The following is a 25,982-nucleotide window of genomic DNA, read 5'->3' on the forward strand; positions in this document are numbered from 1 at the left end:
GCGGCAAAGACAGGGGTTCATGTTCTTCCTCATTTATTTCGTATTACGATGTGGTGTTGTTGTCGTTGCTTTTTAGAGTTGTTAATTGCCAAGTAGGCCGTTACATTTCATGTTTCATATTGGGAGGGCCCGCTTGGTCTAGGAGAGTGGTTTGTGGCCCTTCACTGCTTGCTATTCTTCCTTTCTTTACAAAAAAATATACCCCAGCTTTTCACCATCAGGTCTCCAAGCGGCTTAAGTTAAAGCAATATACAGTGGACAAAATTTAAAAACATAAACCTTCAGGATTATTGCAAGTTAGCGGATTTTAGAAGGCTTAGTTTTTCATTCAGAAATCTCTCATGCAAGACACCTTTCAAGCTACAGGAAGAGCAAGTTTTGCCCTTTCAGCTCAAATTCGGTGCTCAAGTTGTACATAGAAGCCTTGCACGTTGCAAGCATTGCATTTTAAAATGTTTTAAAACTTTTAGGCTGCAATCCGGTGCACTTACCCGCGAGTAGGTCCCACTGAACTCAATAGGACTTAACTGTGGGTAGATAGGGATAGGATCCCGCTCCTAAGAGACATGTTGGAAAGGGCAGGACACTCGCCTTTGCTGCTACTTTTGGTTTTGTGGGTGGTTCGCTGCTTCCCAGTCTCAGCTAAGCGAAACTCCCCGAAACAATCATTTTATTTTGAATGACTATATGCAATCTTAAGTAGGTGGGGGGAGGGGGGAGGAGAACAAGCTGTAAAGGAGCCCGAAGTTGAGAAGTCAGTGTGAATCTCTACTTTTTAAAGTCTATGGTGAGTATTGATCGCAGGGCTATGGCGGGCACGTTTGGGATAAGGCGCAGCCTGCTTTCCCCTCCCCATTGGACAACTGCGCTGTTAGGGGCGGGGGTTAGGCGTGACTGACAGATTCCGGGTTTAGTAAGGTGTTCGGGGACGAAGAGAGGCGCTCGGGGAAATTCAGGTAACTGCAGTTTTCCCGCCTGCTGGTTGCTGCTGCGGTGCAGCCTTTCCACGTCTGAGGGGGGCGCCGCCCCCGAGCTGGTGCACTTAGTGGCCGTGGGTTGGGAACGGACTGCTTTGCGGGAGCTAAGGAAGCTCCTTATTTTCTGATTTCTGCCTACAGTAGGGCCCCAGGTCTTGTTCACACACACACGTGCATATTGACATGCCAGACTTCCCTAAATTGCTGGATCCAGTAGGTGTCCGATTTTAAGCCTCCTAAACTCCTGGATCCAGCAAGGGTTGAAATAGAAGGCAGGCCAGCTTCCTCATGAGGAAATTGCCTGGGCTGTTAAGAGAACAAAGGAAAGGTGACGAGCCATTAAGAAAGCGATGGAGAGGAGGCTCTGTGCCAGAGGCCAAATGGGTGGGGGCGCTTCCTCCAGCTCTCAGTGAGTTAGAAGGACAAAAGCCAGAGTTGGGAGTTGGCTGTGTTGTGACCTAGAGGAAAAAAGGATAAAAAAATTCCTTCCAGTAGCACCTTAAAGACCAACTGAGTTAGTTCTAGGTATGAGCTTTCGTGTGCATGCACACTTCTTCTCATACCTAGAACTAACTCAGTTGGTCTTTAAGGTGCTACTGGAAGGAATTTTTTTATTTTGTTTTGACCATGGCAGACCAACACGGCTACCTATCTGTAACAGGAAAAAAAGGTTGCAGGAAAAGGCAGGGAGAAAGCCATTGCTGATGTCTGCTAGAAACCAAGGTTATAGCTACGGGAGAAACAATAACCTCTGGGGGTGTTAATGTAGTGAACCCCTCCATTGTAGGCTCTGGTTATACAGTGGTACCTTAGTTCCCAAATGGCTTGGCTCCTGAACAAATCGGCTCCCGAATGTCGCAAACCTGGAAGTAAGTGTTCCGGTTTGTGAATGTTTTTTAGAAGCTGAATGGCCATTTTGGCTGTCAGCATTATTTCTGGGGCCAATCAGAAGCTGCGCCTTGGTTTGCGAACGGTTTGGAAGTCAAACGTACTTCTAGAATGCATTGAGTTCGGTAACCAAGGTACCACTGTATATATGTGTAAATAAACCATCTATCGTAAAGACACCACAATCTCCGCTGTGCCTCATTTCCAAAAGGAAACATTAACCCTGGGCATAGCATCTGAAACCACTGGGATCTCACTCTGCTTGGAGACTGGAGTGGTGTGCAATAATATGTTTCTCCTGAGTCCCCCTCCCCGCAACTGTCATTGTATTTAACAATGTGAAGAGTCTAAAACTGCCTTAAAATAATAGTTGTGATTCTTCACACATGTCTGATTTATTTTCAATATGCCAGTTTCTTACCATGCCACTGTAAAGATTAATGTGCTGGTTAAATGAATACAACAGAGCTTACTTGAATTTTCTTCCTTTTCTCTCTCTCTCTATGGCAGACCACTTATTTACTGATAGGTAAGTGACTTTTTTCAAGCTTCAAATTACCTCCCTGCAGTAGTGCTGTATGTATTGTATTTTAACTGTAAATTTGACACAGATGTAATCATATTCCATTCGTAGCTCATTTTATTCCATGGGCTGTTGTTGAGAGAGCCATTGTGATACGAGATGGGGTTTGGGGATGCCAGACAGGGCCAAAGTGTTATGTGTGGGAGATACATGAACAGCCTGAGGACGTTTTTGTGTTTGCTGAAAAGCAGCTGTGTAAGACTGCCAGCTTGAAAAAAGCAACAGCATTCCTCTTCTCCCACCTACAGTTTATCCTTTCAAAGTCATGATTTTAGGGGATGCCTGGAAGCACATGTAATATAGTATATCTACATTCTTTGTTCATTCTCCTTAGCACAACGTGAAAGCCATGGCAGACTGGCTATCATACTACAAAAATGAGGAAGGTGAAGAAGAAGAGGAACAAAATGAAGATGTTGAAACAATTGGTAAGAATTGGTTCCCAACCTTTTTTGGCCATGCCCCACCTAAGCATCTATAAAATCCTGATTCCCGCCCCTGTGAAATATAATTCTTATTATTTAAAAAGTGAATTCCTATTCCTGTGGAAGAAGCCTAAAAGGCCATTCACTGTTAATAACTCATTCCCGAATTGCCCTCCTTAAAAATCAAATTGCCCCCCTTTGGGCGTGTATTGGTAACCACGGGTCTATAGGCTTATGTGGGCTAATTATTTATTATAGATGAGTTAAAGTTATTTTAGCTTGCAGCTAATCTAGCACATCAATACTGAAAATATCTGGGAACCAGTACAGCTGAGCCAGTAGTTTAACTGGCATTTGTATATGTGAAACACTTTGTGGCATACCGTACTTATAACATTTTGCTACTCTTAGCAGGATGCTAAGAAACCTGGGCTGCTTTTGCTTTTTTAAGAAGGCAAGTGCTTAGCCTTTGTGGGTACAGAGGTAGGTGACAGCATGAGAGCACTGTCTGCAAAAGGCTGGTGCCACTTGATGTGCTCTTAGAGTGGGCTGCTTTATGCAGTTTCTTGGTAAGACAAACACACTGACCACTGCAATACCAGTGAAAGGCATGATGAGCCAGGGTGCAGGCAGCCTATTGAGAAAAAGCGGTCGTCTCTTAGCCCATCATGGCTGTACAAATGCCTACCCTTTCTTCTACTAAGACCAAGTTTAATTGTGCATAGTCTAAAGAATGTGTGAATTGTAATAAGGCAACATAGTGAAGTACAAGAATTGAGTAAAATGAGAATGATTTGCATACAGGGTTTGACTTTTTTTTCTCCGTAGGAGAATATAAATATTCAGGTCGGGATACCTTGGTTTTCTTAGTGGATGCCTCAAAAGCCATGTTTGATTCCTATGATAATGGTGATTTGACTCCTTTTGATATGACAATCCAGGTAAGATGACCCTTCAGAAATTTAATATTACATATTGTATGTTTTGAAAGTTCCTTAAATGTGTTGTTTGTAGTATAACCTGATAGAACTAGCTGTCAGTTCTGTTTTATGTTTTGGCAGTTGCCATATTATTCCATTTTCCTTAGGATAATGAAAGGCATTTTATGCAGAGGGAACAAAGTAATGCTGAGTTCTACTTTTCTGTTAAATTCTTTTCAGTTTATAGAAATTTAGATGAAAGTTGTGTTCTTAAAATTAAAAACCAAATATGGGAGCAAAGCAACATTCTCTGGAAATGGTTGTCTTCTGTCTTCATCTATGGGAGAGTTTAAACACTTGAAAAGCAGGCAGTTGCATTGTCCCTGTGCTGTGCTACAATAAAAAATACATTCTTTAGTCTAAGCATAGTTCCTGAGTTCTTTGTGTTGTGGTACCGGGGCACTTTCCTGAGTGCTATTTGGCACAATTTTACGCAGTTTTGAAAACCCCTCTCCATTCCTGTGTTTGCAAAAGGAACACTTCTAGAAGCTGCTGATTCTCTCCTTTCCTACTGCCTTTGCCAGCTTTTTATACATTCTAAATGTTAGTTGCTGCTGTGTTCACCAAAACCCCCAACAATTCTGGTGGTAGTGGCAAAAGGGGGAAAATAAATAAAGTAGAACAGTTCTAGGGTGAGCAGATAGGATTCAAACTCTGCCCAGCCTAGTGCCCTGATGGAGGATGTAAACCCGCCACTCCCCATGAATCAGAATGATTATTTCAACAGTGCAGAGGGAATTATATCCCACCTTTTAGCCAATCTGCAGTGATCAGCTGAGGTGTGGACTATGAGTGTGAAAGTGTGGATGGCTACACCCACTATTGGTAAGCAGCTCTCTGGAGGGTTGTCTGTGGGTGAATGCAGCCCTCAGGCCCAAACAGTTTAGCCAGCCCTGCTTAAAAAATGGATGGACCTTGGTTCTGCAAAAGTCAAAGTGTGAGACCCCCAAAAATGAAAAGAAGTGAAATCTTCCATGTATTGCTTCAGGAGTGAGGCCCACCTGTGTCCAGTTGCCTTGCTTCCATGTAAGCGTGTGTAGGATTGCAGTCCAGCACAATTCTGAGAATACCAACAAGACAGAATGAAGCGGAAGGCCATTGCTCAGTCGTGGAAAACATGCTTTGCATCTAAAAGGGCCACAGCTAAATTTATGGCACCTCCCGGAAGTGCTGGGAAAGACTGCTATGAAACTTTGGAGAGTCACTACCAGTCAGTGTAGACAGCACTGTGCTAGATGGACCAATTCAGTGTTGAACATCTAGATTCTCTCATCTATAAATGTCCTGTGGAGTTAGGGGGGAAATGTCTTAAAGCACTGTGGCAGTCTTGGAAGTATTTCTAGATGATTTAACACCATTTTTGATGTATAAATGCTGTTTTCTTCAGTGGTCCTTTTCCTCTCTTTTCCCATCTCACTTGAACTTTTTTTTACCAGTGCATTAAGAATGTGTACACAAACAAGATCATCAGCCATGACCGGGACCTTCTTGGTGTTGTGTTTTATGGTACTGAGCAACATAAGAATTCTGTGGATTTTAAACACATTTATGTTCTTCAGGATTTGGACAATCCAGGTAAATATATAATAATATGAGGTGTAACTGTGAAGGAAGAATACAGGAATGAGGCATGGTACTTTGAGTAGCAGAGGTGGCCCACAGTTTTATTCTGCACAGTGCTTAGGGTTGATGCTTTTAAAATACTTAAATTCTGCCAGTGTTGATGCTTTGTAAATACTTGATAATAGTCACAACTGGAGGAGGAGCTCCTCCCTATGGCTGTCTGCTTCCCCCCTCTCATTCACTTATTTGTTTAAGATACAATTTTCTAAACTAGTATCAACTCAAGTGGCTTTTGCAATTGGTGACAATCTAAGGTACTGTCCATTTCAGAGTTCAGTCTGTAGTGAAGTCATTGTGTTGTAGCAGCTTGCTCCATATTTAGTATGCCCCCATCAACCCATTTGTGGAATCTTTGACGTGTGTCACACGGCTTGACATGTAGCTTCAGACACTTGCAAGCTACAGTCCAAAATCCATTTCAGTAAGCTAATGTTAGAAGTCATAAAGAAACTAGCGTTAGGCTAATAGGCTAAGTGTAATGCAGCCATTAGTCAAACCAGAACAGTTCTGCAGTAACTCCTCCTTGCAAAGTGGAAATCCACATGCAATGGGACTTCTGGTTTCACTTCTCCCTCCAGCCCACTGTGCACCCCCAAAACCTGCTAGAGAGAGTTCCCCAATCATTTGTAGCAGATATCCATTCACACTTTGCTCAATTTCACCCATTGATTTTTGTGTTTGTTATGGCATTAGGTTCTGCAGGGAGCTGCATAGGAAATGTCATATCCCAGAAACTACAGCTTAGTCTACTTTCAAAAAATGTATATCGTTTTAATGATTACAAAGTTTAACTCCAGATTTAATTAAAACCATCACCAACATTGGTAACCAAATGTGATTCAGTCATCCACTTAGGTATTTTGTTCTTTCTTCCAAAATACTCAATTTTTTGTGTGTGGATAAGTTCTATCACCAAATGTTGAAGTTAGATACTTCATTCATCTCTGATGCTCCTCAGGCTTCACTTAGCCAAACTTGCAATTTCAGGCCTGTTCCAGTTTTGAGCCAAGTTTCATTAGCAACTAAGAAAAGGCAGTAGTCCTTGTTGCACACAGAACTGCTCTACAGAACATTTGATCTCTTCTCATAAGTTGAACGAGAAACATCGTAGACAAACTACTGAAAGATTTGCAAATTCTGGCATATCATGGCTTAAGAGCAGTGCTCTTTGTGTTTTGTAGGACAACACTGAACTGTCATCATTCATTTTCTGTTCTTTTTTTTAGGGGCAAAACGAGTGTTAGAGCTGGCCAAGTACATTGGAGAGCAAGGGAGAGCGCTCTTCCGCAAATCCTTTGGCCATAGTGCTGACTACTCACTAGGTGAGGCATTCTGGGTTTGCTCAAATCTCTTCAGTGATGTCCGCCTCAAGATGAGCCACAAAAGGATCATGCTGTTCACCAATGAAGATAACCCTCATGGTCAAGACAGCGTGAATGCCAAATTTGCTAGGACCAAAGCCGCTGACCTCCGAGAGACAGGTCAGTACTTCAAACTGAAATGGTGCCGCCTCTTAGCGGACTAAACAGTGTTTGCAAAACTGGTTCCCAATACTAGTTGTTACAAGTAATCTTAGGGCACAGTCATTTATTACATTTTTCTCTCACTTTTCTTTCAAGAAATTGATGGAGGCATGTGTGGTTCTACCCCATCCTCCTGTATTCTTACAACTCTGTGAGTTAGGTTAATCTGACTCTAAGAGATAGTAACCAGGCCAAGTTCACCCACTTGAAAGCTTTATGGCATGAGTGGGTATTTGAACTTGCTTCTGCACTCAACTTCTCTTAAGCTGTTTAGGATAGTGCAGAATGCGATTGGTGGCTGAATTTGAAAGCAGGCTAATGGAGAACGTTGGTGTGCATTAACCCTTGCTAGTACGAACTCCATACTCTTTGCTTTATGCCACGGGCGCCAAGTATGCGGAGCTGTGAGGACCAAGGGCCCCCCAAATCCCAAATCAGAGGGACGCTCCTCCCCATATTTCTTTGGTGGTCAACATCATGTTCACACACCACAGAGTACAATGATGTCATGTGCATGGCACCTGATGTCATGGCAGCCAGGGCCCTCTCAATCAAGCATGCTTCTTGTTCCTTCCCTGACCCCTGTGCTTTGTTCTGGGGCTGTGTAAGCTCTTTTGCAAAATGAAAACCTTTAAAATTCTGGGAAATTGTTAATCTATATTGATCCAATTCTGTTTTGACTCCAGGTATCTACCTTGACTTAATGCACTTGAAGAAGCCTGGGGGGTTTGATATCTCCTTGTTCTACAGGGATATAATTAATACAGCAGAAGATGAGGACTTGGGAGTCCAGTTTGATGAATCTGGAAAGCTAGAAGACCTCATGAAGAAAGTACGAGCAAAAGAGACCAGGAAGCGAGCTTTAGCCAGGTGTGTATTGAGAAAAAAATTAAATTCTCCTCCTTTTGTGGGGTAGTGGTGGAGAGAGATTTTGGAGAAAATACTTCCTCTCAATAAATGCCAGCCACTTAACAGTTATGTTAAAGTACATAATGCTAAGTTGTGGAAAGTTTCCTTTGTGTTGTTTTGGGATGAGAATCTTTTCATATGCTTTTATCTCTTTAAAGACAATACAGGATCTAGAAAGCTTCAATCTGTATTTGTTGATTCTTGGCAGGCTGAATTTGTATCTGGGAAAAGATGTGGCTCTTTCTGTTGGCATTTTCAACTTAGTGCAGAAAGCTTACAAGCAGCCACCAGTGAGACTTTACAGAGAAACCAATGAGCCAGTGAAAACAAAAACTCGAACCTTTAACCAACAGACGGGTAGTTTGCTTCTGCCAAGTGACACCAAGAGGGCTCAGGTAAGGTACTTTGATAATTATTTACTCAGTCTCCTCTCCCCTATTTTCCATTGGCAGAATTTGCAAGCCCATTTTAAAAAATGGAAGAAACAATCCAGACACATCATAGCACCTGTTGTGATTAGCAAGCCCTAACAACCTGACCCTGTGTTCCATTGTAACACATAAGGTCTCTTTAATATTTATATACCAAAGATTATATATGTACTGATTTTTCTTCCCTTTCCCCAACAGACTTCTGGGTTGGGCTACGAGTAGAGGAATAATTTTATAAATAATTATTTGCAAATAATTGGGCCCTGTTGTGTCAAACACTGGCAATTGCTTTAAGCATTTTCTCTAATTTTCCATTTTCTTCAAGCATAACTTTCTGTCTTTTGGCAGGTAGTTCTCACTAATTTCCAAGGTCTTTAAAGGACAGTCAACTAGTTTTTTGTTTTTTTTTAATGGAAGTAGCATGCAAATAAATGACCTCCACAAGGAATAAAGCTTACCCGGAAGCTGTACGCCGGCTCCCTCGGCCAGTAAAGCGAGATGAGCGTCGCAGCCCCAGAGTCGGCCACGACTGGACCTAATGGTCAGGGGTCCCTTTACCTTTACCTTTATATGTTCCAGATCAGGTGGCTAATGTTGCAAAAATGTTTTTGGCAAGCATTTAACAAAAGTGTTCATATGAATGGTTTTGCTGCATGACATGACCAGTTTCGTTTATATTGCGGTTCTAGTTCCAAGGACCTCAGAGGTCCTCTGCATCATGGACAATCTCTGGCTCTCCTCTTGAGCTTGGAACTGTGCAGAAGAACCAGGGATTGTCCCCAGACGGCTGCTTTTTAAAAGTGATCTAAGCCTGAGAATCAATTGGGACAATGTTGGGAGAATGTTGCGGAAGGGTGAAAATTCTGGCTGACTACCAAAGGCAGCCTAAATTTGTGGACCCCTGGAATAGCTATTCCCACCCTGAGGTGCAAAGAGAGGGAACCCACTGCAAGTGGGAGCTTTTGAAATAGGAGTGACTAACCTGTGGTCCTCCAGATGTTGTTTGAGTCCATCTCCCATCAGCCCCAGCCAACATGGCCAGGAGTTAGGGATGATGGGGGTTGTAGTAGTTCAGCAACACCTGGAGATCAAGAGGTTAGCCATCCCTGATTTACAATATCTGGATAAAAACAGGAGTAGCTGTCTGATAAAATTACTCTTAGCGAGTGAGACGAGAATGATTTCACCCAGAGGCTTGCCATAGATCTTTTCGCTGACTTTTTACAGTGTAACTTCAGATTTGCTAGACTCTATAGGCATGATTATGTTTCCACTAACACTAGACCTATATTTTACATCACTTGGGCCCGAGGCTTGTTATTTTTCTAGCTCCTTTTCTTCCCCCTGCTTCCTTTTTGTAGATCTATGGGAACCGTCAGATTGTGCTGGAGAAAGAGGAGACGGAAGAAGCAAAAAGGTTTGAGCCACAAGGCTTGTATCTGATTGGCTTCAAGCCCCTGGTAATGTTGAAACAACACCATCACATCAGGCCTGCCCAGTTCATCTATCCTGAAGAGTCTTTGATTAGTGGTAAGCATATTGTGGGAAGGATAGTCTGCTTTGTAACTTGACAGTGAAATTTCATTGTGCAGAGCAGGATTTCAAACATGAAAATAGGGGATGATGATATGAGGTCGACTTTTTGGACCCATACTAGTCAGGGTACAGAGCAGGATTAGGCTCAGTGCCATGATTAGCATATTGATAAAGTTGCATTCCTTATCAATTCCAAACATTATATATATGTTAAAATCACTCAGGTTGAAACCTTGTGGCTGCACAGGTTAAATCCCATGGTGCAGGACAACAGTCATCTAACAGCAAGTGGCTTGGTCAACTCCCAACATCCACCCTGGAGGGTGGATAAGAAATCAAATACATCATTATATTGATTTGATTTGTTGCCCTTCACCACAAGGTCCCAGGGTGGGTTACAGCGATTTAAAAGTACAGTATTAAAATGATTTCAAAACAAAAACCATTACAATAATAGGGTGGGGAAAGAGGTGTGTCTTCAGCATGCAATGGAAACTACGTAATGAAGGCACCAGGTACGCCTCTGTTGGGGAAATTTCAAAACTTAAAGAGGTTGCCATGGAAATTGCCCTCTCTCGGGCTTCTGCCCACCCACCCCAACTAAACTTTTGAGCTGCTGATTACTGCTACCATTTAGAAAAGAAGCACATTTACAAAAAAACAGAAACTATACCTGTCTGTCCCAAAACCATGGTAACCAACCACAGAGAGTAACCAACCAACCACACAAAGAGATATAGTTGCATATAGTCCTCTGCAGAAGCTTGATGCAGTTATTTCAAATGTGTTTTGAGCCACCAGAGTTGTTTCATTAAAGTAACAAGCATGGATTTTTGCTTTTAGGAAGCACCACACTATTTAATGCCCTGCTGACAAAGTGTCTGGAGAAAGGGGTGATGGCTGTATGCAGGTACACACCCCGTCGGAACACTCCTCCTCGGTTTATAGCCCTGGTTCCTCAGGAAGAAGAGTTGGATGAGCAGAATGTGCAGGTGGCCCCCTCAGGTAACTGGAGTTGCTGGCATTTCTGACTTACAGATGGCTAGTGTGGTGTTATTCTACCACTGTCAAAAGTTTTTTCTGCCATCTAATTTAAGGAGTGAAGGTTTATATTTTTATGAGCAGCATGGAGTGGCTACAGATTTATCCCCCATCTTGTAAAATATTAGCATTACTTTTTATGCACTGGTGCCTTATATAGTTTCCAGTGTATGGTTTGGATTACTTTGGCTGCTTCTGACGAATTCATTAAGAGTATCTCATCTCCTACAGTTAGGTAATCAATAACACACAAGATAATTTTGGGGTTCATTTCAATATCCCACTATTTAATTGCATCAGGTTAGTTCCTCCAGACTTAACAAGACTGGACCCAGAGATGCCTTAGTGAGAATATTTCTGCTTTTGTAAGGTAATCCAAATACCACCAATTTCTACGCTCAGTGCACAGAGTCCTGCCTGCCACCTAATACCACCCTATTCTGGAAGTTACTCTTAACTCTCAAGAACAGATTTTTGGGCCAGGCAAAGATCCTTGTCAGTCTCCAGTCTTTCCTTTCCCCAAACTCCTTCAAAGTCTCCATGTTTTGTGTGTGAGATCTTGGCTCTGCCTGTTTCACCTTGTAAACTTCCATAAGCTATATCTTAGAAGCTGTTGAGATCTTCTTCCTAGCCTATGTGATGTTTCTCAGAACCAGAATTTCTATCTTCTAGCTGAGATGATGGCATCTCTATCATGAGATACTGTTATTTGTGGACTAGTTTTAGAGCAAAACCAGAATGCAGACCAGAAATGTTTATCAATAACGGTAAAAAAAAATTCCTTAATTGCTTGTGGGGTGAAATACATTTTACTCTTTGGTTAAGAAGTATATCATAATATTTTTCCTGGCTTATTGCTCTCACTATGGGTATTTAAAGATGTCTTATTCTGAGTTGTTTCTAATAAAATAAATTAAGACATGCTGTAGCTTTTTTCTGGTCTGCCTCTGTTAATATCTTTTGCACATTATGTCCCTATTCTGACAAATTATTCTGTTGTCTTCAAAACGTTCCCATTCACTGACACTCAAAACAACTAGTTCACAATTGGTAGTTTTACTTAGTAATCAAGCATTCACATGTTGATTTCAATCTAAGTGGCAACCCTAATGATAATGTGACTTCAGATCTGTAGATCATTTGTCAGAGATCTGAGCATTTGGGAACATTTTTGAGTATCTCATTTCTCTCATTTATATATTTGTTCCCTCTATTTAGGGTTTCATCTAATTTTCCTACCTTATGCGGACGACAAACGGAAAGTTGACTTTACAGAGAAGCTCCAAGCTAATCAAGAACAAGTAAGCAAAATGATGGAAATAGTCCAGAAGCTTCGGTTCAAGTACAGGTGAGTAGAGATGGGAGGAAGGCAGGATCAGTGCCCATGTGCCCAGCAAACAGTTATTGGACAACCCAGTGGCACTGTCGCTCATTGATACTTTAACCCGGGATTTCAACAGGAGTGATAGCTTTGAGAATCCCGTTTTACAGCAGCACTATATGAACCTGGAGGCCTTGGCCCTGGACTTACTGGAACCTGAAAAAGCTGAAGATCTGACTGGTAAGACTAATTTAGTGAGTGTAGTTTGACATTTTTTCCCTGTTGCAGTCCTTGGAATTTCCCACAAGCAATGAACTGTTTAATCCAATGGTATGTTTGCACATCATACAAAAATTTGTAGGTTTTAGGCTAAAGTGAGTTGCAGCTGAAGCAAATGTGGGTAACCTGTGGCTCACATGAGACCCTGGGGAGCCCTGTTCATTTTGTCACCACTGCCTGACAGATTAACTATCAACTGTATTGTGAGGGAAAGAGAGGTGTTCCCGCCCTGCAGGTGTGTGGCATCTTTGGTCCTCCAGAAATGGCTGAGCCACAACTTCCATCATCCAACTTCCATTGCCCATGCTCTCTGGAGCTAATGGAAGTTGCACGTCAGCAACACCTGGAGGCCAAAGGTTCCCCCCACCTTCTGTGCTGCTGAACAACACATGGATATAGCAATTTTGACTGCATTGGGATTGCTGTGAAGGGGAGGATAACCAGCTCTCCCCAACACTCCCCCTGCAGCCAAGATACTAGCTCATGCTGCTGTTAGCCCAAAGCAGTATTGGGACTGGATGCATTTTGGATCATTGGGATGGGCTGGGAGAGAGGTTGAAACCTCTGCTCTCCAATAATCCTGATGCAGCCAAGTTTGCTGTCAAGCTCTGAGGGAATCTGGAGTGCTGGGGAGGTTGAAATGCATGGGCATGTGAGAGAGAGAGAGGGGTGGGTGGGGAGAGATGTCAACGTGTGTCAGCTGTAGTAGTAGTAGTAGTAGTAATTAATAATAGTGAGTGTATAAATGAATGAGTGTATAAATGTGAGAGGGGGGTGGACATTAGCTCTGGCACCACCCATTGCCTCAATTCACCCTTGGGGTAAAGACTACATAAGAACAGAAATGTGCCTTTCATGTCATAAACTGAAAGCCAAAATTCAGTTTTGAATCTTATTTTTTTACTGCATGAAATAATCAGGATCTCATAAAAAGGGGCCTTAGACCTCCTGTTTTCTTGAGGTTTTAGAAACAATGGAGCTCAGTTGGTAGAGCATGAGACTCTTAATCTCAGTGCCATGGGTTTGAGCCCCACACTGAGCGAAAGATTCCTGCATTGCAGGGAGTTGGACTAGATGATCCTTGTGGGACCCTTACAACTCTATTCTGTGAGCTATGGTTCCTTCCGTATCAGTGTAAGCACCATTTTTGCTAACGGACCCGATTATTAGTTCATGAAGACTGAAGCAAAAATTAAGGAGCTCTTCAGTCTTTCCAGTATATTCTAGCTTTTTGCTTCCCCATTTCATTGTGGCTCCCTTTTGTCTTAGATACGCCGTTTTCCAAATTAAAATGGTTTTATAATTTATATTTATTTCAGTTGTGCTTTTGAACTATCTACCTTAAAGCTCAGTGTTTTGTATGTTTCCTCTGTAGAACCATTATTTCCGTATATTTGAATATTTTTGCTGTTTTGAGATGTGGTATGCAGATATTTTCTCCCTATTCTCCAGTGCCCAAGGTTGAGGTGATGGATTGCAGACTGGGTAATCTTGCAGAAGAGTTCAAACAACTAGTTTACCCACCAGGCTATGATCCGGATGGGAAAACCACAAAGCGTAAACAAGGTAAGATTGCAACAGAACCCAAAGAGAGAGGTAGTTACATCCTCCAAGTTCATTTTCTGCTGGGCTAGGTAGGAGTCTATCTTGACACTGCGTCAGTGTACTTTTGCAGGATATTTTGTAATGGCTGTATAAGAGATATTTTATTTATAACAAGGTATTGGAGACACACAGTTAATCCAAAAATCTCTTTCCAGCAGGGGATGGTACCATACCACTAGAAAAGAAAGCAAAGATTGAAATCTCTGAAGACGACCTGAGGAATCATGTTCAAAAAGGCACTTTGGGTAAACTGACTGTGCCAGTTTTAAAGGAAGTGTGCAGGAATTACAAGCTGACAGCAGGAACAAAGAAGCAAGAACTCTTAGATGCTGTGACTGAATACTTCAGTAGGCACTGAGAGTTCTATGCTCAGTCTCCTCCCTAAGATTTTGACAAGGAAAAGGGGTGCAGCATCTTTATAGCCATAGATCAAAGGGAGCAGGGATTTGTTTTTTCTTGAGAGGTTAAGACTTTGTAATAATGAGGATTTATTAATGGGGAAATGCTTCATTCTCCCCATCTGTTTCTAGACTTAATGAAAACGTGTCGTAATAAATGAGCTTGTTATGTATATCTGTCCCTGCTTTTCTTCTTGTTTCTTTTGCTGTTTCATAAACATATAGTGAGCAGAGTTGCTTGCATTCATGCAGAACTTGATGCTGCAGATTCAGTGAAGTGTCCACAGCACAAATTATATGGGATTAGTTTCAGTTGTTGTGGCCCAAGGAGGCTGACATGATGCTTAGAAAGGTCTGACCGACTGTTCATGTCCCTCAGCCCTTGCCTTTATGGCAATTATTATCATTATTATGATCATCATCATTATTATACTTTCCACTGTGGACTCACCTACCAGTGGCACATGGCTCTCAGCCAAGAAGGGAATGCAGCCCTGGAGCTGAAAAAGGTTCCCCATCCCCGGTCTCTTTGAAGCTGCTGGGGATTGTTTTCACGAAGAAGAATTTATCCAGGTCACTACCACCTGATGAATTATTTCTTCCCTCTTGCAGAAGATGCAAACACTGATAGCTTATATTCATAAAAACTTGGTCCCATATAAAACATAGTGACTAAGGCTTTAGTCATCCTGTTATATTTGGGCCATCCAGCAAATATTTTAAACCACACAAAAGACTGAGATCACACAACATACAAACATAATTGTGTTTTTAATATATATAAAAAGTTAAAGCCACTGCCTTTGACAATATTATTCCATCTGTCCTTTATTTCTAACAGTGTTCTATCAAGTTGTATTAGGACTAGTATTTTAAAGATGTGCACCATCAATGGGTGAACATATTGACCAGAACAAGGTCATATGCTTTTACAAATCTTCAGCCTAATCTTCTGCAAATGAAGTTTGTTTATTGCCGAAAAGGATAGCCTAACTAAAATTCCACTGGGGAGAGTTGCATCAGAGTGAAGAATTTAAAACAAAAGACTGGACATCTTCTTGTTAAACATCTAAATGGCAAGTGTAATGGAGGCAGGCAGAAGGGAGATCTGGTAGAAAACAAAAACAGTAGTAAACATTGTACAAGTGACAAGACTCATCTTTCACAGAGTTATTTTAGTAAGTGAGTGGTCTGATAAGATTTAGACCAATAGTCTCTCGATAGCTTGTTGGACTGACTGAATCTGTGGCTTTAGCTGTGAGCCTTCTTTGATAGTAATTGAACAGGCAATGACAGGCCGAGAAACACCACATGCCCGCCCCAGGGCCTGCTTGGAGCGCACAAAGACGTAGGGCACATTCTTGTCCTCACAAAGCAGTGGAAGGTGAAGGATGATCTCAAGGGGCTCCGCATCTGCGGCCATCACAATGAATTCAGCAATGCCTCTGTTCAAAGTTTTAGTAGCTGTGGAAAAGAAATTGGTACAATGAAAACTCCATTTCCTCACTCTGCCAGGACTCACTCAGTAAAATCAAACAAGCAGCTAGTTGCAACATTAAGAGTGCAAATCCAATGTAAAAGGTTTTATGTACCTATCTATTGGATAATTGCTTGGCTTCTACAAAAAAATAAGTTTCCGTTACTTGTCAATGACAAGCTAGGGATTCAAAGAACTTTTGGGTGGATCCTAAAACTTCCCTTTGCCCACTGGAATTTTTGGTCATGAACAAAACAATCTCCCCAACTAAGAATGCTTATTTGTGATAACCTTCCTGCTACTGCCCCAAATTTGCAGAACTGGAATAGTGAGTAAGAAAAGTCAGGGTGTCTGGACTGATAGTAGCAAATTAATCTAATCCCCAAGACCGGGATGACAACCACAGAATAGGCAGAGATGTTTGGGGGCATATTTAGGCAAAGTACGAACTACTTTTTCCACAAGAGACAATGCAAACCTAATACTCTACAAGAATGGGCAATTAATGGTACAAGCTCAACCCAATCTCACCTTCATTGGCTCCTTTGCGTAGCTGTTTGTAATTACAGGACTGCTGTACAAGATCAAGCAGTGTCTTGGTGAGCTGAGCATCAGCTAGTGGATAAGCTTTAGGATTCACTTCTGCCTCAGTCTATAGAAGGAAACAAAGAATCAAGGTAAAGGTAACAATTTCTCTTCCAGGCATTTGCTGTCACAGCTACCTCTTTCTGTGTAACCTAAGGTAGTTCTGTAAGTCTGCGAGATCCTACAATGGCTAGGTCACATCTGGTTCAAAAGAGCCTTTCCACTGTTCAGGTATTCCGTTTTTCCAGCTTCTCTCAAGCCAATGAGGAAAAAAGGCAAAATACATACTTGCCACAGAACCCAGGCAGAGTCTAAGTAGTTATTCAGCCATGAAACTAACGGAAAATCCTTGGGTTAGCCACATGCAGTCTGCCTAACCCAGAGGTTTTCAACCTTTTCGAGTCCCTTACCCAACTACATCTTGCTGCAGCATCCCTGTGGGGCTCAGGAGCCCAATTATGTCACCCCTTGCCTGCAGAGCTGGCAGCCTCTCACTCTTTTGAACACCCTCCCTTGTGCAGTGTTCCCTCAGTCTCCTCTCCTTAGGAGTCCTCTGGGCAGCTGCCGCATTTGGTCTTTGAGCTGCACCCTCACCCCAAAGAGAGGTGCCTCCCAGAGGCACCATTTGCCTGCGGAGCTTGTAGCCAGCTGTGCAGGCCTTTGGGAGGCAGAGACACAAGAGGGCATCGGAGGAGGGAGGGAAGAGGGCCAGGGACCAGTGTTGTCCACGGCACCCCTGATCATAATTCAAAGCACCCCAGGGTGCCACAGCACACTGGTTGAAAACCACTGGCCTAACCTCACACGGGATTCCTATGGGGGATTGATCCTTACGTGCATGATCATGAGATGGATGGTGGTGGGGAGGGGCGAAATAAAAAGAGCGGAAGTCAACCGGAGAAGCGAGGCAGTAGGAGCACGTGGGTGCCAAGATGAAGCCCCGGCCTCCCTAACGTGCCTACAAAGGCGCTTCTAAGCGGCACGAGTGACGGCGGAGTTGCTCCAATAAATCAGAGCTGCTTAAAAAAGCGCACTAACTTGAACATTAAAAGAAGCAGCCGCCTCGTGAGTGACGCCGAGGCTTCATGGCTTCGCACGTGGCAGCTCCCCCCCCCCTTCACAGGAAAGGGGCAGGCCATGCCGGGGAAGCCTCTTCCTCGTTCCCCACGCGTGACATTTCCACGGGCCGCCCCCTCGCCCCTACAGCCAGCTCGGCGTCCTCAGCGACCCCCAGCGCAGACGGAAAGCGGGGTCCCCGCCTGCTCCGCCCGCCTCGCCCCGAGTACACCCACCATGTCTGCGAAGCAGAAGAACCACTCGAAGCGCCTGGCTCTGGATCGATCCTCTCGGCCCGAAAGCTTCACGGAGGAAGAGCCTCGCAACGCTCTCGAACGCAAGGCAGACGCGCGCGCTCTTGGAAGTGACGTCGAAGGGGGAAAGGACAGGAAACACCGCGCAGGCCGTCCAGTTTAGGGAGAGAAAATGAACCCCCACAACCTCGCCATTGCGACCTCTAGCGTTGGCGGACTGCGAAAGAAACTCTCAGGAACAGGACCGGACCTCAGAGGAAATGCGGCAATCTTATGCGCATTTACCAGGGAGTAAATCCCATGGAGCCTAGCGGGATCGCCTCCTCCATAAAGGTGTTTAATGAAATTGATCCGGTGGTTATTTTGAGCCCTCCAGCCAAGAGTACAACTATGTAGTGCCTGGTCCACCCACAATATGCTGCATCCACAATGTGCTTTGATTCAAATTTAGGTTTTACCTGTTCCCGACTCCTGTGCAGTTGGCAGCGGCGAGACAGAAATTAAAACAGGTGTGACTCTCGTCCTCAAAATTACATCAGCTTCCCAGTAATAGTTTAACCTGAATTTACAGACCACAAGGCCGGTGGAAGCTGCCTTATGCTAAATTAGATAATCGGTCCACTTAAGTCCAGGATTGCTTACACCGAGTGGCGTCGAGTTTCCAGGTTTCCAGAAGGATAATTCGACATGGAGGTGCCCGAGATTGAACCGGGGACTCCCTGCCTGCAAAACAGGTACTAACCACTCAGCTACAGTCCTTTCGGGGAAATCTGGAGGAATAGTCTAGAATCCTGCCCGAATGCGCACATGTGGATGCAATCCTTAAGGTCCAATTCACTTGACAGTGCAATTCTACGCAGTTCGTATGAAGAAAGACCCGCTGAGTCCAATGGGGTTTCCACTCCTTGTGGTCATTAGGGAATAAAGCACAATGTGCTCCTTGGGATTTCTGAGAAGGCATGCTTAGGATCGCGCCTTTGTTTCGGGTGCATTTTATCGGCGCGCAGGATTTACACGCCGCGTTCTTCGAAGCATAAGAAATTCTAAGCAGTTTTCAACACAGAGAATTGTACTAAAAAAACCGAAGAATCCCCCCCCCAAACTTTTAAGAAAATGATCAACCTGTGCTGCAAATATTCATTCCATTCCGCACGATGACTCCGTCGGTGGGCTCTAAGTCCGCGAAGCCACCAGAAAGCAGCCTCGGAAGCGCTACAGATTCCGCAGCAGGGGCTGCTCCTTCCGACGGCGCGGCGCAGCAGGCAGTGCGCCTGCGCAAACATTTGCCGCCAAATCTCTCGCTCTCGCCTTATCCGAGAGAGGGAGAGCGAGCGGGGAAAGGATGGAGGCGGCGATGGCGGAGCTCCTCGTCTGCGAGCGGTTCCATCCGCGGCACGACCCCCGCTGGCTCCTGGAGCTGCCGCCTTCGCCGCTTTGCTTGGCGTGCGCCATTGAGACGCTCCGGGATGGCGGGGCCTCGGTGGGTGCCCGTCTCTGAGGCACCCAGCCAGCAGCACCCAGTCTCCCTTGCCTTCGCTTCCCGGTGGCCTGTGTGCCCTGTATTTTGGGGCTCTGACCTATCCGCAATGCAAGGCCTCTTGTTTACTCCTGACATTTGTTACAGTAATGATCAGTGGCATAGCGTGGGGGGTGCAGGGGGGGCCGACCGCACCGGGCGCAACATCTGGGGGGGCACGCTCGCCGCCTCCGGAGTCACCGAAGAGCCTCGGGCGCAGGCTGTAGCAGAGCCCCATGTCTCGCAGAACCGACGAGCTGTGCGCGTGTCCGGGCTGAAGGCGTCCGGCAGGCAGCGGCTCTCGGTGCTCGCCGCAGTCCCCGCGCATCAGGGTCGCGGAGGGCACGCCAGGCAGCCCCTCCTCACAGCCCTGCTGCCGCTCCCGCGACTGCAGCTGCTGGGCCATGTTGCATTTTCCTGCAACATCCATGTTGCATTTTCTCTGCCCTCCTCCTCCGGGCAAGAGGCGTCGTTTGGGCGGCAGCGCCAGCAGCAACTCGCCTCAGATCACCTGACACGGACCCGCCGCCGCCGCCGTGGCTACCTTACTGTAAATACCCCAGCCCAGGCAGCAGCAAGAAGAAGCTGGCAGCGGCGGCAGGTTGGGGGTTAGGGGCGCAAATTACTTGCCTTGCCCCGGGTGCTGACAACCCACGCTACGCCGCTGGTAATGATGGTGCCACGTACATAAAATAGGCTTTACAGAGAGGCTTACAATTAAGTAAGAAAGCAGGGCATAGCAGGTAGTGGAGCTGGATGAGTGGATTGTGGAGGACCCAAGAAGGGATCTATAACTGGGTGATGGGGGTAAAAGGCACAGGGAGTTTTATATACTGTGCTGTGTTCCATTCTAGGAGGAAATTAAGAGTGAATTTGAAAACTTCCAGTACAGGTTGGCACGAGGCTTTAAGCTTTGCTTATTTTTCTCAGTAAATAACTGATACAGTTTTGCTTTTCTAATATTTAGCTAGTACGCAAGAAACATGTGCTTTCCTGCCTTCGGGATGTTCTGATTCGGTATGCAACCCTGGTCATGCCATTGTTTGCACAAGACGAAAGAGTGTGTGCTCATTTCATAGCAACTTTGTTTGGTAAGAGAAAAGCATACTAACTTGGTTAATGTAACAGGTATAGAAGTATTACTCATGGCTTTTCTGGGATAGAAGATTGGAAGCAAGTATTTTATTCCACTATGGTGTACCATAGAGGCTAAGATTATGAGCTGATGGAAAGGCCAAACTAGAATGTTAAATGTGTGATTGTGTTTAACATGTCTATTCTTTTCCTCTGCCCCTGGTAAGTAACAACTGTTGGTCTAACTTTTAATCTCAATGAATTATTTTCCAAATGCATTCAAATCACAGGGATTTGGGGAGGGATGTTGAAGTTTAGAGGAACACATTTTCTCCCTGTGAATTTCATCTACTTACATAATAAGAAAGAAAAATTATAGCCATTTTTGGATTTCCCATTAGAGTCAACGGGTGAAACAGAGGTTTGGATTGAACAGATCAGATTTGCACCTTAATAATGAAGCAAATTGGAACAATACATGTGCTAGTAAATATTGTGGTTGCTGTAAACCCCTGGTTATACTCATTCATGAGAATGGCTTTGGGAGTAATCCCTGAGGAAAAATCCATCCTCACTGCCTTGCGGGATGTCTTTGGGAGAAGAAAAGTCTATGGAGTAAACACTACACAAATCTGGAGTGGAGTCCCTAAGATAATTGGATGGCACCTTGTATGCCTCTTGGCAGTTCCTGCAGCCAAGCTGTTGCCAAATATATTCATTTCCTTACCTTTGCTCCACATCAGTGAGGCTGGAAGCCATAGGCACAGCCACTTCTCCTTTCTTCTTCTTCAGCAGCAGCAGTTGATCTGTTGGGTGGTTGGATCTGCTGCCCCTGTGGATCTTGCCAGCTGAAGCAGAACTGTTTTCATATTGCCTCATTAAAAGACTGACCCTGGGTGCAATTCTAACCCCCAGATATACCATGTCCTAAACTCTTCTGGCTGATTTATCTTGTTTCCTGCTACTCAAGAGCTGTGACTCTCCTGACCAGAAGCCTAGGTTCATGACATCTAGAATAGGGTTACCAAAAGGGGGAAATGTGATAATGCTGGAAGAACGTCTCTTTCTCCTCTGCCTCTATGATCTTCACAAAAATTTCCAAGCCCTGCAGCACAATCCTGTGTATGATTACTTAGAAGGAAGTTCAATTTTGTTATAGATGGGAGCCCCAGTATAGATTACAAAAAATAATTGTGATTAATCTGTGGGTTGATTTTAACAGAGATATTGCAAACTGTGGAAGATGGCAGTGTACTGGATTTACTAATTGAAGGTGAGAAGCAAATGGTGAATTGCTGTTGGGTATGGGAAGCAATGGGCGTGGGTGGCGCTGTGGGTTAAACCACAGAGCCTAGGACTTGCCGATCAGAAGGTCGGTGGTTCGAATCCCCGCAACAGGGTGAGCCCCCATTGCTCGCTCCCTGCTCCTGCCAACCTAGCAGTTCGAAAGCATGTCAAAGTGCAAGTAGATAAATAGGGACCGCTCCGGTGGGAAGGTAAACGGTGTTTCCGTGTGCTGCTCTGGTTCGCCAGAAGCAGCTTAGTCATGCTGGCCACATGACCCGGAAGCTGTATGCTGGCTCCCTCGGCCAATAAAGTGAGATGAGCACCGCAACCCCAGAGTCGGTCACGACTGGACCTAAGGGAAGCGACTGGACCTTTACCTTTAAGGGAAGCAGTTACTGTACTATTTTTAGGTCAAAATTGCATTAGCATTTTTATCAGTGTAAAAAGCTCCAATCCAAATGAAATGAGAAATTTCATAAAGGTTGCAATCCTAAACTCACTTTCTTCAGAGTAAATTTTATCAAACAGTGTTTGTTAATCTGAGTAAACACACTTAAGGTTGCACTGTGTAGAGAGTAACTCAGCTTTTAAGATTTTCATACATTCTTAATGAGAAAATACATATGGAAATTAAATATTTCTGTAGTAGTAGCTATGGTTAATGCAGAGTTTACACATCAGGACCCCTTCCAACTCTGCAATTCTATGATACAGATTTCAGTAGAAAACGACTCAGTACAGATATTGTCATGACCCTTGAACCCACCAGCCCAATCCATTCTTGAACTGGGTTGGAGTTCAAATTGTTATATCAAGTGAATTGGCATCAAATAAGTAACTGGAGCATACTCTTAAGTGGCTTTCTTCTCTCAAGCCATAATTTCAAATACTTTCCTAGTTTTTAAGGAGCTGTGTAGTTTAGCAAGGAACCTAAGGAGGTTGACTCTATATGTCTCAGCTACTGGAATTCAAAGAACACACCCAATTCTTGAATCAAAATTACATTAATACTATTTATTCAAACTAGGAAAATGATTTACCAGCTTCATATGAACCATCTGCTGCACTCTTCTTAACAAAGCCAAGGTTTTCCATGAGCTTATTTTTTGGTAGAACAGGTGGAATAGGATCACTGTGCAGTGATTATGAGCCAAGAAAATACGTCTCAGCTGGTGGGTGTTGAGGAACTGAAACACTTATGCTATGACTACCTGACAAATTAATTTATGTTTTCTGAGTTGTATTTCTCTCTCTGTCCTGCTCCGATATGTGGAGGAGAGAGCCTAGAGTATATTTATGAGAAAACAATTTTGCCCTCACCTAAGCCTGAAAAATCATTGTCTTGAGAGACTTGCTGACATCAAGACCTATTGCTCTGGTTGTGGGTAGGGATTTGCTATTTCTTGATTTCTCTTCATGATAAATATGACACATCGCCGTTGACTTCCTTTCTGTTATCATGTATAACCTTATGACGTAGTGCTTGAGTTAAAGGGAAAGAGCAAGATGCCCTTTTCTCTGATAAGGAGGCCACATTTTCGACCCCACTCCTTCCAGGCAAATGCTCTGTAGGGAAGAGCTGCACTGGAAAGGCTGGTGAGGCAGGTGGGGTTCAGTATTTTATTATGTAATAATGCCAGCTGTAGGGCTCATCCACACTTCCATTTGCCCCTCTGGAAAACTCGCGGTTTAGCGCTGAATCGGAACCAACGACAATCGGGTTTTCCGTGGATTGCAATTTGTTCCAATTTAGTGGCAAAGAGTGGGTTTCTCGGGAAAGCAGAAGGACGGAGAGAAAACTGCTGGGACCCGTGCCTTCTAGGCATGGGATAAGTGGAAGTGTGTGAGAGACAGAAGTCACAGCAAAACCTATTAAAAGCAAGTGAGAAATAATAATAATAATTAATAATAATTTTATATTTATACCCCACCCTTCCTGGTTCAGAAAACTGGGCTCAGGGTGGCTAACAACAAATTTAAAACAATTGATGCAACAAAAAACAGCATAAAATACAGTATAAAATGTGAATAACAATAAATTCAGAATTCAAAAATCAATTTAGGGGGGAAATGTGTTGTGCCTAACCTTCCCCTCCTTGTGTTCAGTTTTGGTACTGCTGGTAGTAGGACTGAAGATGGAGCGGTACCTGCACTATCTATTGGATGAATGTCAGAAAGAGGTTGGTACAGATTATTTCCTTGCTGCTTCAAATGTACAGACTCCCACTCCTACTTATACACATTCAGTATGGCTCTTGCTCTCAGGCTTCTTGCCTGCTTCCAGTTCAGCTCACATGCAAAACTCTGACCTTTGTCTTTCTTACTACTAGCCAGGCAAGGGAAGGAGCCCACCCAATTGCCCTCTGGCACAGAACAGCTTCCTTTGTTATACTAATGACTAGACTTAGGTGACAACTTGTGGGATTCAGGTGGTGCTGTGGTCTCAACCACTGAACCTCTTGGGCTCACTGATTGCAAGGTCAGCAGTTTGAATCCGCAAGACGGGGTGAACTGCTGTTGCTGTGTCCCAGCTCCTGCAAACCTAGCAGTTCAAAAGCATACCAGCGTGAGTAGATAAATAGGTACCACTGTGGCAGGAAGGTAAACAGCGTTTCCGTGTGCTCTGGCTTCTGTTATGGTGTTCCGTTGTGCCAGAAGCGTTTTAGTCCTGCTGCCCACATGAAAAGCTGTCTGCAGACAAATGCTGGCTCCCTAGGCCTGAAAGCGGAGATGAACGCTGCACCCCATAGTCGAATTCAACTGGACTTAACTGCCTAGGGGTCCTAGGTGGTAACTTAGGTGACAACTATAATCCTTGCTTGGCTAATTCAACAATGGAATCCTTCATTGGATTATAACCCTTGCTGAATGCAGGACATCAGGAATTACAAGGGACAAACATCACACTTATTAACCCTCCCTCCAACACACAACAGTATTACTCTCCTGCAATAAATTGTAAATTCTTTTATCCTAAGCTTTCATCTCTTGTCTGTTGCTAATTCAGATGTCTTTGGTTGCTAATTGGTGCTTCCTGTACACAAATGTTTCCCCAACATAAGCGCTTGAAGATAAGTGATAACAAACTTGTATCAGTTCACTTTGTGGGTGGTGGTGTGAGGGCACTTCCTTCTGAATAGCAAGTTCAAAGAATGCTAGGGTAAGCAGAACTATATGGACCCTGCCATGCAAGTTGCAGTGTGACTGTATCTGTGAGGTAAAGCGCATTTTCAAAAAGATAGTCTGCTGAATTGTCTGGTTTTTTAAAAAAATGTAAGGACATTTTCTCACTGCTTTAATTTTTCACTTGTTTGCCACCACTATAGTTATGCAAGGTAGCAGCTACAAGAAGCAGCTTGCCCATGTTTATTCTTCTTGGAAAACTGGCAGACTCCATCCCAATTTTTGCTGATGTATGGGTGGTTGAACACAGTAAGTATTACAAGTACAGTGGTACCTCGGGTTACAGAGGCTTCAGGTTACAGACTCCGCTAACCCAGAAATAGTACCTCGGGTTAAGAACTTTGCTTCAGGATGAGAACAGAAATCACGCGGCGGCAGCGGGAGGTCCCGTTAGCTAAAGTGGTACCTCAGGTTAAGAACAGTTTCAGGTTAAGAACGGACCTCCAGAACGAATTAAGTTCTTAACCCAAGGTACCACTGTAAATGCAATGTTGGAACTAAGAACTCCTGTGAAGGTGAGAGATTATGTCTTTTTTAAATGCTCCTAAATTTTTTTGTGATAGCAAACAAGGAGACTAAAATGTAATCTTGGCAAAGCTCATGAAAGCCATTCACAAGACTACCTGTTCTTTTTTGGAGAGGTGGAGGTCAGCCTTATAAATTTAACTAAGTGGAAATGAGTGTTTAGTCTCTAAGGGCCTATCTTTAAGGGGCATAAAACATTTTGTGCTTTAATAGGAAGTCTTTCCATATAGCTAATAGTGACTCATTCAACAAATTCCAAAAATACTTTCAATTTCCCTATATGAGGAAAAACCACAAGCTTATGTCAAGATCCACAAATATGGTGTATTGAAACTGGACATGAGCAGTCTTTGTGAGACTGCATTAGTAGATCAGCCTGCTTCAAGTTTGAATAAGTATCCAAATGAACAAATCCAGACAACGTCTTGGTGAAGGAGAATGTTTTTTCATGCCTATATGTACAAACACTGGGTGAACTAGAGAAGGAGAGGCACACAAGTGGGACA

The 25,982-nt window shown here is 43.8% G+C and overlaps 3 protein-coding genes across 11 annotated transcripts in view; 2 read left to right on the forward strand and 1 right to left on the reverse strand.

Annotated features, from left to right (window-relative positions):
• XRCC6 (X-ray repair cross complementing 6) overlaps nt 1-14,692 on the forward strand; it is a 34,294-nt gene extending 19,602 nt beyond the window's left edge. The window contains exons 1-14 of one of the 8 annotated variants that reach the window (XM_081877619.1): nt 63-371; nt 2,376-2,394; nt 2,783-2,876; nt 3,702-3,814; nt 5,290-5,428; nt 6,703-6,957; nt 7,686-7,869; nt 8,117-8,303; nt 9,701-9,869; nt 10,719-10,880; nt 12,135-12,264; nt 12,377-12,477; nt 13,969-14,082; nt 14,277-14,692. In XM_081877619.1, coding sequence (XP_081733745.1) covers nt 2,798-2,876; nt 3,702-3,814; nt 5,290-5,428; nt 6,703-6,957; nt 7,686-7,869; nt 8,117-8,303; nt 9,701-9,869; nt 10,719-10,880; nt 12,135-12,264; nt 12,377-12,477; nt 13,969-14,082; nt 14,277-14,479 — 1,836 coding nt within the window. In that variant the 5' untranslated portion in view covers nt 63-371; nt 2,376-2,394; nt 2,783-2,797 and the 3' untranslated portion in view covers nt 14,480-14,692. Of the gene's footprint in view, nt 1-62; nt 372-764; nt 788-813; nt 957-979; nt 1,052-2,375; nt 2,395-2,782; nt 2,877-3,701; nt 3,815-5,289; nt 5,429-6,702; nt 6,958-7,685; nt 7,870-8,116; nt 8,304-9,700; nt 9,870-10,718; nt 10,881-12,134; nt 12,265-12,376; nt 12,478-13,968; nt 14,083-14,276 lie in introns of those variants that run through there. The other 7 variants (XM_081877621.1, XM_081877624.1, XM_081877617.1 and 4 more) reach the window with 7 other exon arrangements.
• A 579-nt stretch (nt 14,693-15,271) lies between these two features.
• Nucleotides 15,272-18,033, reverse strand: SNU13 (small nuclear ribonucleoprotein 13). The gene is made up of 3 exons (XM_081877697.1): nt 17,874-18,033; nt 16,528-16,648; nt 15,272-15,983 (listed from the first exon to the last, which is right to left on the reverse strand). The coding sequence occupies exons 1-3, from the start codon at nt 17,874-17,876 to the stop codon at nt 15,721-15,723; spliced, it is 387 nt and encodes a 128-aa protein (XP_081733823.1). The 5' UTR covers nt 17,877-18,033; the 3' UTR covers nt 15,272-15,720.
• Nucleotides 18,034-18,178: 145 nt separating this feature from the next.
• On the forward strand, nt 18,179-25,279 carry LOC309350641 (meiosis inhibitor protein 1-like). Of its 2 annotated transcripts, XM_081877689.1 has the most exons (5): nt 18,179-19,371; nt 20,375-20,498; nt 21,704-21,754; nt 23,875-23,948; nt 25,095-25,279. In XM_081877689.1, the coding sequence occupies exons 1-5, from the start codon at nt 19,234-19,236 to the stop codon at nt 25,272-25,274; spliced, it is 567 nt and encodes a 188-aa protein (XP_081733815.1). In that variant the 5' UTR covers nt 18,179-19,233; the 3' UTR covers nt 25,275-25,279. The 2 variants fall into 2 exon arrangements, with proteins under 2 accessions (XP_081733815.1, XP_081733816.1); XM_081877690.1 differs by lacking the exon at nt 21,704-21,754.
• The last annotated feature ends 703 nt before the right edge of the window (nt 25,280-25,982 follow it).

Source organism: Podarcis erhardii (assembly GCF_964252035.2).
Source record: "Podarcis erhardii genome assembly, chromosome: 10".
Lineage (NCBI taxonomy): Eukaryota > Metazoa > Chordata > Lepidosauria > Squamata > Lacertidae > Podarcis > Podarcis erhardii.

What these genes read in the sequence shown, in the direction of transcription:
- LOC309350641 (XM_081877689.1), top strand. Translation starts at nt 19,234, where the DNA reads ATGGAGGCGGCGATGGCGGAGCTCCTCGTCTGCGAGCGGTTCCATCCG. An exon ending in ACTGGATTTACTAATTGAAG is followed by an intron (nt 21,755 to 23,874) that starts GTGAGAAGCAAA and finishes CCTTGTGTTCAG; the next exon opens with TTTTGGTACTGCTGGTAGTA. An exon ending in TGGATGAATGTCAGAAAGAG is followed by an intron (nt 23,949 to 25,094) that starts GTTGGTACAGAT and finishes CCACCACTATAG; the next exon opens with TTATGCAAGGTAGCAGCTAC.
- SNU13 (XM_081877697.1), bottom strand. An exon ending in ACGCAAAGGAGCCAATGAAG is followed by an intron (nt 15,984 to 16,527) that starts GTGAGATTGGGT and finishes TCTTTTCCACAG; the next exon opens with CTACTAAAACTTTGAACAGA.